The sequence below is a fragment of the Nomascus leucogenys genome, chromosome 17 (assembly GCF_006542625.1).
Source record: "Nomascus leucogenys isolate Asia chromosome 17, Asia_NLE_v1, whole genome shotgun sequence".
NCBI lineage: Eukaryota > Metazoa > Chordata > Mammalia > Primates > Hylobatidae > Nomascus > Nomascus leucogenys.
Genome location: NC_044397.1, coordinates 88,895,751 through 88,908,004, shown reverse-complemented (window position 1 = coordinate 88,908,004; position 12,254 = coordinate 88,895,751). Strand labels below are relative to the sequence as shown.

The 12,254-nt window shown below is 57.8% G+C and overlaps 1 protein-coding gene across 3 annotated transcripts in view; it reads left to right on the top strand.

Annotated features, from left to right (window-relative positions):
• Positions 1 to 12,254, top strand: part of SYMPK (symplekin) — a 48,254-nt gene that overhangs the window by 32,696 nt on the left and 3,304 nt on the right. For 2 of the 3 annotated variants that reach the window (XM_030797315.1, XM_030797316.1), the window contains 10 exons: positions 713 to 863; positions 1,712 to 1,947; positions 2,998 to 3,079; positions 3,293 to 3,406; positions 4,554 to 4,701; positions 5,608 to 5,768; positions 7,060 to 7,168; positions 7,463 to 7,563; positions 8,087 to 8,177; positions 9,480 to 9,581. In XM_030797315.1, coding sequence (XP_030653175.1) covers positions 713 to 863; positions 1,712 to 1,947; positions 2,998 to 3,079; positions 3,293 to 3,406; positions 4,554 to 4,701; positions 5,608 to 5,768; positions 7,060 to 7,168; positions 7,463 to 7,563; positions 8,087 to 8,177; positions 9,480 to 9,581 — 1,295 coding nt within the window. Of the gene's footprint in view, positions 1 to 712; positions 864 to 1,711; positions 1,948 to 2,997; positions 3,080 to 3,292; positions 3,407 to 4,553; positions 4,702 to 5,607; positions 5,769 to 7,059; positions 7,169 to 7,462; positions 7,564 to 8,086; positions 8,178 to 9,479; positions 9,748 to 9,782; positions 9,981 to 12,254 lie in introns of those variants that run through there. The other variant, XM_030797317.1, reaches the window with a different exon arrangement.

The following is a 12,254-nucleotide window of genomic DNA, read 5'->3' as shown; positions in this document are numbered from 1 at the left end:
AGTTTTTTTTTTTTTTTTTTTTTTTTTTGAGTCAGAGTCTCACTCTGTCTCCCAGGCTGGAGTGCAGTGGTGCGATCTCAGCTCACTGCAAGCTCCGCCTCCTGGATTCATGCCATTCTCCTGCCTCAGCCTCCCGAGTAGCTGGGACCACAGGCGCCCGCCACCACGCCCAGCTAATTTTTTGTATTTTTAGTAGAGACGGGGTTTCACCGTGTTAGCCAGGATGGTCTCGATCTCCTGACCTCGTGATCCGCCTGCCTCGGCTTCCCAAAGTGTTGGGATTACAGGCGTGAGCCACCGTGCCCAGCCCCAAGTCTTACTAACACAGCTGAGCGGGATCTGCTACCCTCCGAGCTCTCTTCTGCTACCCTCACCCCTCCTCCACTCGTGCCCACAAGCCTGTTCCCACCTAAGGGCCTTTGCCTGGAGAGCTGGTCCCCCAGACATTTGTGTATCTTGTCCTAGCCTCCGTTCAGATCCCCACTCACAGAAGCCTTCCGTAAGATGCCCTCTGCAAAACCAAAATAACATCCTCTTCCTTCCTCTTACCCACCACCACGCTGTGCTTCAGAGACACAGAGGAATTGGAGAGGCAGCACGGGGATGGGGGACATCTCTGTTGCCTACCTAGTCCTTGAAGTTGGGAGAGTCACCACACAGGCCCATGCTGCAGTCTGGGTTACTGTGTCTCTGTCACTGCTCTTCCACGCAGGCTGGCAGGCGCCGGTGGGCGCAAGAAAATTTTCCGTCTCAGCGACGTGCTGAAGCCCCTTACTGATGCCCAGGTGGAAGCCATGAAGCTGGGCGCTGTGAAGCGGATCCTGCGGGCTGAGAAGGCTGTGGCCTGCAGCGGGGCAGCCCAGGTGTGCCCCTGCTAGCCCCCACCCCATCCTTCCAGTCCCTCTACCCAAGCATCCACCTCACAACCAGCGAAGAGTCTGGCCTTGGGGTCAAACCTCCCTGGCTGTGGACCCCAGCTCTGCTGCCCACAGCCGCTTCTCCAGATCACGCCCATCCTCCATAAAACAGAGACAGTAGTGGCAGCTCCTCCCAGGTGATGAGTAGGATATGTGCAATGAGCACAGGCACTCACGTGCACAGGGCGGGTGCTGGGAGGCCTCTGTAAGTGAGGGCTGCTCTCGTGGTCTTGGTTCTTCATGGTTGTTAACGTTCTTACTGTTACTATTTAGCTTTAGAAATATACCTGGTTCTCTGTCCTGATTCTGCCACTTGCTGGCACTGTTACCTTCAAAGAATGGGGAAAAGTGACTTTTTCCCCATTCTGTGAAGTTAATTTTTGATTAGCCAGTAGTATAGAAACATACTCCCTGAGCTGAAAAATATTTCCGGGGAATCCAGATCCAGTACTCTTCCGTGGCCATCACCTGCACCCCATCCCTCTCTTCAAAGGTGACAAAGGCACAAATGAGGGGAATCTTTGAGGATCTTTTTCTGTGCACTTAAGTACATGGGTGCTGCTCCTAGAAACTCATTTTTATTCTGTGGTGATCGATCCCCACCCTGGTACCCCCACCCCCTGCCACACAAACGGGACCTTCCTGGGCATAAGGGTCCTCGGCTGGCCTTCCTCACTTCACTCCTTGTCTGCTCTGAGAGTTCCTGCGTCTGGGTGGGGGGAGTTGAAGGGCACAATTGCGGAGTCCCTGGATTGCCCACCCTACACTGACATGCTGGCTCACCCTCCCACCAGGTCCGCATAAAGATCCTGGCCAGCCTGGTGACACAGTTCAACTCAGGCCTGAAGGCGGAGGTCTTGTCCTTCATCCTGGAGGATGTGCGGGCCCGCCTGGATCTGGCCTTCGCCTGGCTCTACCAGGAGTACAACGCCTACCTGGCTGCGGGTGCCTCGGGCTCCCTGGACAAGTATGAGGACTGCCTCATCCGCCTGCTCTCTGGCCTGCAGGAGAAACCAGACCAGAAGGATGGGTGAGGGGGCTGACCCTGCACCCTCCTGTCCCTGAGAGGCTCCCTCTCTCCTGGTGCCACCCTCCCTTTCTGATTGTGACCACCTCCCTCTTCATCACCCCCCAAGTCAGTCTTCCTCGAACCCATCCCACGTCTTCTCTCCTCCTCCCACTCTGGAGGCACGTTCAAGGTTGTAGTTTTGCATGTGGGCTCCAGGTCGCACTCCCTGAGCTGTTCCCCACCTCTGCCACTTGCTCTAAGCTTGCTCTGAGTGGCTTTGTCACTCCCCCTCTGTGCCATTTTCCCATCTGTAAATAACAGTGCTCACCCATGGGCCTGGAGATAGACTTCTCTATACCCCATTCACTACCTGAGTTGGTTCTGTAGCTTCCTCCCTATCCGTGGCCTCCAGCTTACTCATCTGTCCTCCACACAGCTCCAGGAACATTTTATTATATAAATCCTTTTATTACTTTCCCACAAGGAACCTTCCATGGTTCTCCATTGCTCTTGGGATAAAACACAGCCTCCTTACTGTGACCAGTGAGGCCTTATGTGACCCAATCTTTTTGGCTTTACCCCCCGAACATTAGCCACATTGGCCTTCTGTCTGTTCCTCGAACGTGCCAAATTCAGGGTGCTGGTGCTTCCTGTTCTGTCCACCTGGAATGCTCTTCCCTCAACTCTATGTGTGGTTGGCTCCTTCTCATCCACCAGTGTACTGAACTGTAACTTGGAAGCGGCCTTTTGAGGCCACCATATCTAAAATACCCACACCCTTCTCCACCCGCCATCATTCCCTCCCATTCTTATGTTCAATGAATAAAGTTAGGAATCCCTGTTTGACAAAAGGAAGAAATGAGTTTCAGAGAGGTGCAGTCTCTGCCCAGATCATCCAGCCGCCAGCTTTTAAACCCTGGTCTGTTCACCTCCAAACCTTTATAACCAGGGGCTTGAACAAGCAGCCCCTGAGGGAGGGCCTGCTGGCCCTGAGCTCCTACAGTTCAGCAGGGCCTGGGAGCCAGGCGGCCTCTTCCTCTGCAGCCATGGCCCTCCCTCCGTCTCTGGCAGGATCTTCACCAAGGTTGTGCTGGAGGCGCCACTCATCACAGAGAGTGCCCTGGAGGTGGTCCGCAAGTACTGCGAGGATGAGGTGAGGACAGGCCCTGGTCACTGCAGCCTGGGGCAGGGGACAGGGCCCTGCCCTGAGGGGTCTGAAGGGCACACAGCCTAAACCTTGTGGCTGGGGGTTTCATGAGGGACCGGGCCCTTTTGTCCAGGTACCTGATCAGAGGCAGGCAGGAGAGACAGAGCCCAGAGGCACACTCAGGTGTGCTGAGCTCGGGTCCCTTTCCTCTTGCTGCAGAGTCGCACCTATCTGGGCATGTCCACGCTTCGAGACCTGATCTTCAAGCGCCCATCCCGCCAGTTCCAGTACCTGCATGTCCTCCTTGACCTCAGCTCCCATGAGAAGGACAAGGTGATCCCCTCCTCCACTTCCTGGCTGCCCTCAGCCTGCAGCTTGCAGAGGCCACCTCTATCCTGAGGAACCAGCCCAACCTCTTCCACACTCCCTTGCAAGTTTCTCTGGGCCCATTCCCTTCTTTCAGTGGTTTTTCGGCTATTGCCGGGTTTCTGTCTGTTTTATTTTCATTTTCAGTGGCATCAAGCTGCCTAGAAACCAGGGTTACTGTGCCTTGAGTCTGCCTGCGTGTGTACACACACACGTGCGCTTGCCCTCCTGGGAAGGGCAGTCCCACTCTTGCTCTTTGTCCACGTGTGGTGGCCAGCACAGGCTCCTCGTGCAGCCCAGTCCTGTGCTGGGGCCTGAGGGCATTGCCCAGCCCAGCAGGGGAGCCGGTGTGGCTTCAGCCAGCAGTGAGGACACAGCGTGCTCAGCAGCTGAGCAGAGCAGTGTGCGGCTGCCCTGGGGAGGGAGGGGCCAACCATCTGGTTGTGGGGTGGGCAGGGGAGGTGTTTCAAGGAAGGCTTCCTTCAAGGAGGGGACATGTACGCTGAGACCTGGAAAATCAGTAGCTGGGTGTGCTCTAGACAGAGGGGACAGATGTGCATGTGCTGTGATTGAGAGTGCCCTTGACCCATTGTTGCCTGCAGCCTTTTGCCCCAGCCCTTGTCCGGTAGCGTTTTAATTCATTCAGCAGACCTTCATCACACACCCCTGGCCCTGGCCCTGGCCCTGTCCCTGGCCATGTGCTGCTGCTGGGGTCAGAGTGCCCAGGCCCAGACCCTGCCCTCACAGCTCCCGGCAGATGATATCTGAGTGAAACGGTTTAGCTGGCAGTAGGCGTTCTAGGGAGACTTGGCAGGGAGTGGCACTTTTAAGGAACTGAGGAGCTCTCCCTCTGCTTGGAGCTTAGTGAGCAAGGCAAGGAGCAGTGACAGGCAGATGGGCTGGAGAGGCAGGCAGTGAGGTGGTGCTGCGGGTCCGGCCCTGGCCAGGATATCTGCCTCCTGCTCCGGGGACCAGCCCTGGGCCCTGGTAACAGCTGGGCTGCCCCTTCTCAGCCTTGGGCTTGTTTTCACATGAGTGTTGCCATGCTCGCAGGAATAGCTGTTCTTCCTCTTACCTCTTCCCTGACCCTGCCCTTCTCCATCTTCCTCCTCAGGTGCGCTCCCAGGCCCTGCTGTTCATCAAACGCATGTATGAGAAGGAGCAGCTGCGGGAGTATGTGGAGAAATTTGCCCTCAACTACCTGCAGCTCCTGGTGCACCCCAACCCACCGTCTGTGCTGTTTGGAGCTGACAAGGACACAGGTTGGGCGCAGGTCATCAGATGCATATTGAGCGCTGCTGTGTCCGCACTCTGGGCCCTGCGAGCAGAGGGGATGAGTGGGGAAGCCACTCAGACACCAATGACGGGAATGGGCAGGACTGAGACAGCCACCTGGGGGCTGTGGGAGTCAGGGTAGGGGGCACCTGGCCCAGCCTGGGGGGTCAGGGAGAGAGATCTGGAGGACAAGGAGAGCCAGCCATTGGTGGGGCCCAAGGAAGGACCAGGCAGGGCCATCTCAGGCAGGTTCCCTCAGCAGAGCCCTGAGTCCCCCAGGATTACAGACAGGTAGACTCAGACCCCGAGTAAATGGACCATTAAATGGGAAGGCTTGGGGCCATGATAGGGCAGCACGGGAGGCCCAGCCCAGGTGCCAGGAAGCATTCCCAGGAGACGCACAGCCTTCGGGAGGCGCAGAAGCTGAGTAGGTGCCATGGACCAGGCAAAGAGGAAGGTGGATGCAAAGGCAAAGAGACCAGGGCCCTCGGGACTGTTAGAAGGGGTGTGTGACCAACATGGAGGGCAGCAGGGCTGCGGCGGGCCGGGGCCACCCCATACAACACCTGGCAGACAGTGCGAGGCAGGGAGCTGGGGGTTTGTTCTGAGGCCACAGGGCAGGCGTGGCTGGGCTTGGAGCCGGAGAGGGACAGGGTCAGGATCGCACTTTAGAAAGATCCTTCTAGTTGCCTTGTGTGTTGGCAGTCAGGGGAGGCTGGAGGTGGGACGTCCTGGTCCCCCCCATTTCCCTGCCCTAGAGCAATTAGCACCCCAGCCCCGGCTCCCTTCTCTGCCCTCCCCGGCTCCACTGCCCAAGAAGGGACAGTTCCTGAGGGTCCGAGGGGGTTGGAGAAGAGTGTGGGCCAATCTGATGCCCACTCCTGCCCTGTCAGAGGTGGCAGCACCCTGGACGGAGGAGACAGTGAAGCAGTGTCTCTACCTCTACCTGGCCCTCCTGCCTCAGAACCACAAGCTGATCCATGAGCTGGCGGCCGTGTACACTGAAGCCATCGCCGACATCAAGCGGACGGTGCTGAGGGTCATTGAGCAGCCGGTGAGGCCCCTGAGCCCACCAGGCCCTGCCCACCCATGGGCAGGGCTGTGTCCCCAGCTCCAGCTCTTCCCCAACCTGCTCCACCTCAGAGTGTGCCAAGCCCGAAGGGTGGTGACCCCGGGCCGACCCAGGCTGTGTAGCTTGTGGGTGGTCTGTGTGTCACTCCTGAGGAAACGTCAAGTGGCCCAGCAGTTAGGAGCCTGGAGCTGATAGACCTGGGCTCGCGTTCACTTCTCGCTTTCTCACTGCGACCTTGGGCCCGTCAGTAAAAACGGGGAAGACATTCCAGTCCCTCCATGCTGATGCAAGGAGTCCATGAACTCAGGCACATAAACCTCTGTGTTACTGTCACTTGATGAGCTGGCCTTCCCGATGTTGCTAATGGGACTCTCTAGCTGTCATTACATAAACATAAGTCCTTCCCGCCCCTCTCTCTGGAGGCACAGGGCTGCCCACATGAGAAGCAGCTCAGTGACAGACTAGCACCTGAGATTAGAAGGTCTGCTCTTCCAGTTTGCAGCAGGATTTGAAACCACCTTTTTTCTTTCTGCCCCTGACATTTTTGGATTACAGAACATTTTCATGATAAACCGGAGAGAGAACCGTATGTTAATCCCCACCTATCTGCCATTTGGGTTCAGTGGGGCCCTTTCCTGGAAAATGGGGATAACAGCCTTGTAGTCAGGAGGAAACAGATTTTTAGCCCCATTCTCAAGGTGGGCCAACTGTGGAAAAGTGATCTCACTTTTCGGAAAAGTGATCTGGCGGGGCTGTGAGCTTCTCGAGGGCAGAGACAGTCAGTTTTAGTCAGGAGCATAAACGTTACTGGGTGAAGGTGGAGCCCGACCCTGGCTCCTGTTTGGTGTTCACTGCGGGGCAGGGTCAGGACGCAGCAGCAGGTGGAGCCTGGTCTGGGCTCGCAGCCAAGCCAGCTGCGCGTGAGAAACCAAGTCACAAAGCGGGTGGGTGGAGCCAGAAACATCTTCACCAGTGAGTGAAGCCCAGGGTGGGCATTCAAGGTCAGGTCAAGTCTGAGCCACAGAGGAGTGGCCTGCAGGAGGACAGCCCGGCCAGGGCTGGGAGCTGGAGCAGGCCCATGTCCGGAGAGGCTGCAGGGAGAGGCCAAGGTTCCTCTGACCCTCCTGCCCTTCCCCACCTTTCCCCCGCCCTCCAAACCCTGGCACCAGTCTCACCCTGGGCCCCAGCATGCCCCGCAGCCACCCTGCCGGCAACACCTGAGCCTCCCCTAAGCTCTCACCCTGGGTCTGGTCATCCCTGTCTCTGCCTCTAGATCCGAGGAATGGGCATGAACTCCCCGGAGCTGCTCCTGCTGGTGGAAAATTGTCCTAAGGGGGCAGAGACACTGGTCACGCGATGTCTGCATAGCCTCACAGACAAAGGTGACCCTGGAGACCCCCACCTTTCACGGCTTTCCTCCCTTTCCTTAGCCTTCCCTGGGCCCTGGGGATCCAAGCTGCTGGGTCCCCAGATGGTCGTACCTCTTGTGGGTCTGTGCCTGTCCTAGGGCCTCAGTTTCTCCATTTGGAACAGTGTGGTGCTAATTGCACGTGAGCAGCCAAGGGTGAAGTTGGCATCCCTTCCCGCACACCCGCCTGCTTCTCCTTCCTGGGTGCCCACCCTTCCCCACGCTCCCTTCCGCCTCCAACTCGGTGCCTCCTGCTGCTTCCATGCAGTGCCACCCTCCCCGGAGCTGGTGAAGCGGGTCCGGGATCTCTACCACAAGCGACTGCCAGACGTCCGCTTCCTCATCCCGGTGCTCAATGGGCTGGAGAAGGTATGGAGCTGGAGGCCCGTCTGTCCCTGCTACCTGGGACATGTGGGACTGGGAGGGGCAGGGCAGCACGTTGCTTCAGCAGCAGTTGAGCCAGAGGCACATAGCAGAGGGCAGAAGGCACCTTTCCTGTGGTCAGAAGTCATGGAAGCTGCTGACACCTGGGTACCCTGGAAATGCAGAGCAGCTCCTGGCCTCATTTGCATGGGCACCTGGGTGCCAGTGGCTCTGCTGCTTCCTCCTCTACCTCAAGCAGGTCCCTTCCCCCTTGGAGACTCGCTTTTCTCCTCTGTCAGACAAGGATCAGGATGCCTCTTGGGGGCACACACACGTGACATGCAGGGGGCTCAGATGGGGTGAGAGCTGGGGAGAAAGCTCCGCCCTGAGGGTGTGGTGAGGGTAGGAGGGGCTCAGTGAGCCAGAGCTTGCCCTCAGCTCCCCAGGGCGAGCAGAAAGGGTGGCTTGTCTAGAAGGGAAATGAGGGCGTACCTGACTCAACCCCCACCCCACCACCTTCTCCCTGTAGAAAGAGGTGATCCAGGCCCTGCCTAAACTCATCAAACTCAACCCCATCGTGGTGAAGGAAGTCTTCAACCGCCTGCTGGGCACCCAGCATGGTAGGTGATGCAGCCTCCTCCCCATCAAGAGGCCCGCCCACTCCAGGTGCTGGGGCAGGAAGCAAGGTGCGGGCGTCCCCCTTCAGGGAGAGAGGACACGTCCTGCTCCCTGGGACACCAGCTGTACTGGACATCACCATGTGTCCCCGAGCTCCCAGGCCACCCTCTGGGATGTTTGTATGATGTTTTCATTCACAGCAGGGGCAAGACCGTGGAGCTGGGGGTGGAGGCTCCAGCAGCATCTTCCCTTTTAGGATCTGGCCACACACCAGCCCCTCTCAGGCCCGGCTCCAGTCTGGCCCCTCCTCAGATCGTGCCTGAATTCCTCAAGCTGTGGGCCAGGGGCATTTCGTTTTGACACAGTCAAAAGGAAAACTTGAGGCTGGGCACAGTGGCTCACACCTGTAATCCCAGCACTTTGGGAGGCCGAGGCGGGTGGATCACAAGGTCAGGAAATCAAGACCATCCTAGCTAACACAGTGAAACCCCATCTCTACTAAAAATACAAAAAATTAGCCAGGCGTGGTGGCGGGTGCCTGTAGTCCCAGCTACTTGGGAGGCTGAGGCAGAATGGCGTGAACCCGGGAGGCGGAGCTTGCAGTGAGCAGAGATGGTGCCACTGCACTCCAGCCTGGGCGACAGAGCGAGACTCTGTCTCAAAAAAAGAAGAAAAGCAAAACTTTCAACTTAGAAAAACTAGCAAGGGATTCTTCACCCTTACCCCAGTGGTTGGTGCCAGAGAAAAAATGGAGGATGTCTGTTCCACGCAGACCCTGGTGGTTTAAAACACACACACAGGTGGCTCTGGAACCATCAAAATAGAAGCAGCAAAGAGCCACTCCACCAGCCTCCTCCCCTCCACTCCCCCAGGTCCCACACAGCAGAAGGCTCCGGCCACTTTTTGGAAGCCTGTAGCCTGGCTCCATCTTGCCTTGTGCTGCAAATGCCCACGAGCCCCTGTGCCGCTTTGGAGTCTGTGTTGGGGACCACACAATGAGGTGGTCCTACCCTGCCCTCGGGGGTGCACAGCCCAGAGGCAGAGAGACCCAGCCGTGCCCCACACTACCCAGGATGGGAGCCCAGGATGGGGAGGAGCACACGGTGGCAACCTCAGGCTGCCTGAGGGCTGCTGCTGCCTTCAGTGTCCCTTTTTTAGGTTGTCAGTCACTTCCCCTGTTCCAGCCCTGAAAGCAGAGGGCACCTCATCTTTGCTCGCAGCTCCCCCGATCTGGGGAACTTAGACCCATCTCTTCACTTACGCGTCCGCACTGTCTCCCCCACCCTTCCTCCCACCCACTGCAGGTGAGGGAAACTCGGCCTTGTCCCCGCTGAACCCTGGAGAGCTCCTGATCGCATTACACAACATCGACTCCGTGAAGTGCGACATGAAGTCCATCATCAAAGGTGAGGCGCTTCCCCCCCACTCCAATGGCCTGGCCCCTGCGACGCCAGGGCAGGACCTCAGTCACCCACATGCCCCCACTGGAATCTGCGAAGTCAAAGACTGTGTCACTCACAGCCCCACCTCAGAGCTCTGGAGAGCCACCTCCCTCCCTCCCTCCTTATCCTGCCTTCTCTTCCCTCCCTCCCTCCCTCCTCCTCCTTCCTTCTCTTCCCTCCCTCCCTCCCTCCTCCTCCTTCCTTCCTTTCAGGTTTTACCCTTTACAACCCACTTTTTTCTGCCTCTGTCTAAGGCACTCTGATGTACCTGCTGTGCGCTGGCACACAGTGGGCCTAAAGCAGTCAGGGGTAGCCCCACCCCTAGCCCCGAGGAACAGAAGGAAGCAGGGCACACCGTGAGTAGTAGTCAGAGGCGCAGCAGCAGGGCAGACCCAGGGCTCCAGGGCACTTGTGGGCCAGGGTAGATGAGGCAGGAGAGCTTGCTTCCAGGGCAGCAGGGTTGGTGACGAACTGGCCGGCTCACGATGGCCCCCACTCACTGAGCACTCTGCACTGGGCTCTCCCTGAACGCCTACAGGCCTGAGCCTGCTGGTCCGCCACTTGGTGAGTATGTTCACTTCCATTGTGTAGACAGGAAATGGAGGCTCCAGAGAGATTAGGTGACTTACTCAGGGCCGCGCAGAAGCTAAGTGGTGTGGTAGAAAAAACAGAATCTGAAGTGAAACGGACCTGGGTGGGAATCCCAGCTCCGCCGGTTCCGCGTCTGAGGACCACCTCCCCTGAGACTGCCCGCCCCTCCACCCGTCCTGAGCAAGGTTTCTGGGCCAGGAGCCATCCTGTCCCACGGAGCTGGACACCCTCACTGTCGCCCTCTCTGCTCAGAAGACTGCTGTCCTTTGATTTCTCTTCTCACCCTCAGACGGGAAGGGGCTTCCTCTCTGTGCTGCTTACTTTTGTGTTCTAGCTTGAAACAGCTTTTCAGTGACTTACTTCCTAATCTTCCTCTGCAAGTTCTCTGAGAAACATTTAAGGTCAAGAGAGGAGCTTATGGAAATGTCAAACCCACATTAAAACCCAGGAGGCACCAAGGCCACTCATGGGAGACCAGCAGGGAGGAAAGATCTCCAGGCTCATAGGCCAGGGCTGTGGTCTTCACATTCCTCGACCCCTTTCGTGATCTGAGGAAAGTTCTAGCCCATTCCCAGGACAGTATGCTCATATTATTTGCATACAGTTTGAGGGGGTTCACACATACACACACCCCAAGGCCATTTGTGGACCCAAATTAGAAGCCCTGAGGATCCTAGGCCCAGAAGAAAGGGCCTTTTCAGAGGCCACACAGGCCACCAGGAGCCAGGCCCCTGAGGATCCTCAGCCCAGGAGAAAGGGCCTTGCCAGAGGCCACACAGGCCACCAGGAGTGAGGCCCCTGGAGGGTTCAGCAGGGCCTACCCTACACCACCCCACCCTTTTCTTCCAACACGCCCAGGCGTGCATGCTGCAGGCTAGACAACCCTCCAGCTGGTGTCCCCAGCACCCAACCCACGTTTTTCTCCTTCTCGGGCACCAGCAGTCTTCCTGGTTGCACTCTAAGCTCCAGATCACAAAGTCCGGTCCTTTTGTTGTGCACTGTTCACTCCCCCATAGACCACCCTGTTCCTCTGGGGAGCTTGTCTATAACTAGACCTGCTACTGGTAGTCCAGCATTAAGAAAACTCAGCACCTCTGCTCACCCATATCCATCCTGGGTAGTGCTGGGGACACAGGAAGGACAGCCCTAGCCCTGTCCTTCCGGGGCTTACAGTCCAGGGAAAGAGACAAGAAATCCCTGGCCAGTAACAACTGAGAGGAGTGGCCTGGGACTGGGCAGCCCAGAGGGGCCACGTAACCCAGCCTGGGTGTGGGACATCAGGGAAGACTTCCCGAAAAAGGGGACACTCAGGCTGAGACCAAGGAAGGATGAGTAGGTGGCAACAGCAGGAGACTGCAGGGACCGAGGGAGGTGCTCGCCGGCTGGTTCTGGACCTAGGGGACGAAGGAGAGGGCCTGGTCAAGAGAGGAGGTCAGGCTGTCGCCATCAGGAAGGGTGCCCCTGGGGCCTGCCCACAGGAGTCTTGCAGGCCGCTGTGGGAAATTGACCTTGTTTCTTGAGGGTCTCTGGGAGGCGAGTCAGGTCTGAGCTTTCCAAAACACCCTTCAGGCTGCTGTATGGAGAATGGATCGGAGGCTCGGGGGAAGCCCAGATGGGAGGCTGGGGCAAAGCCGACAGGGAAGGAGGAGGGGAGGGGTGATTCCGGAGCCTTTAGGTGGCTGAGCGGGTGGGACCAGTGACCACCTGGCCCTGAGGAGGAGCAGGGGCTTCCTCGGTTTCTGGCAGGTCCTCGCCTCCACTCTCTGCTCTGCCCATTCAGCCTCCTCCCCACCTATCTACACCCCCCCTCCCTTAGAGACCCTACCCCTGTTCTCCATTAGCCTCTCAAGGATTTGGGGAGTTGGGGTGCTCTTCTGGCTCAATAAAGACTTCCTGGTTGACATTCACATGGCAAGTGGTGTTTGGGGAAGGGCTTCAAAGGCAGCTCCTGGGGCTTCCCATTAGCATAGTGGATTGGGGCACAGCCACCCACTGGGGGAACAGACCCCAGGGCCTGTCTTCCTTGGGTACTCGTGCTGTGCCAAC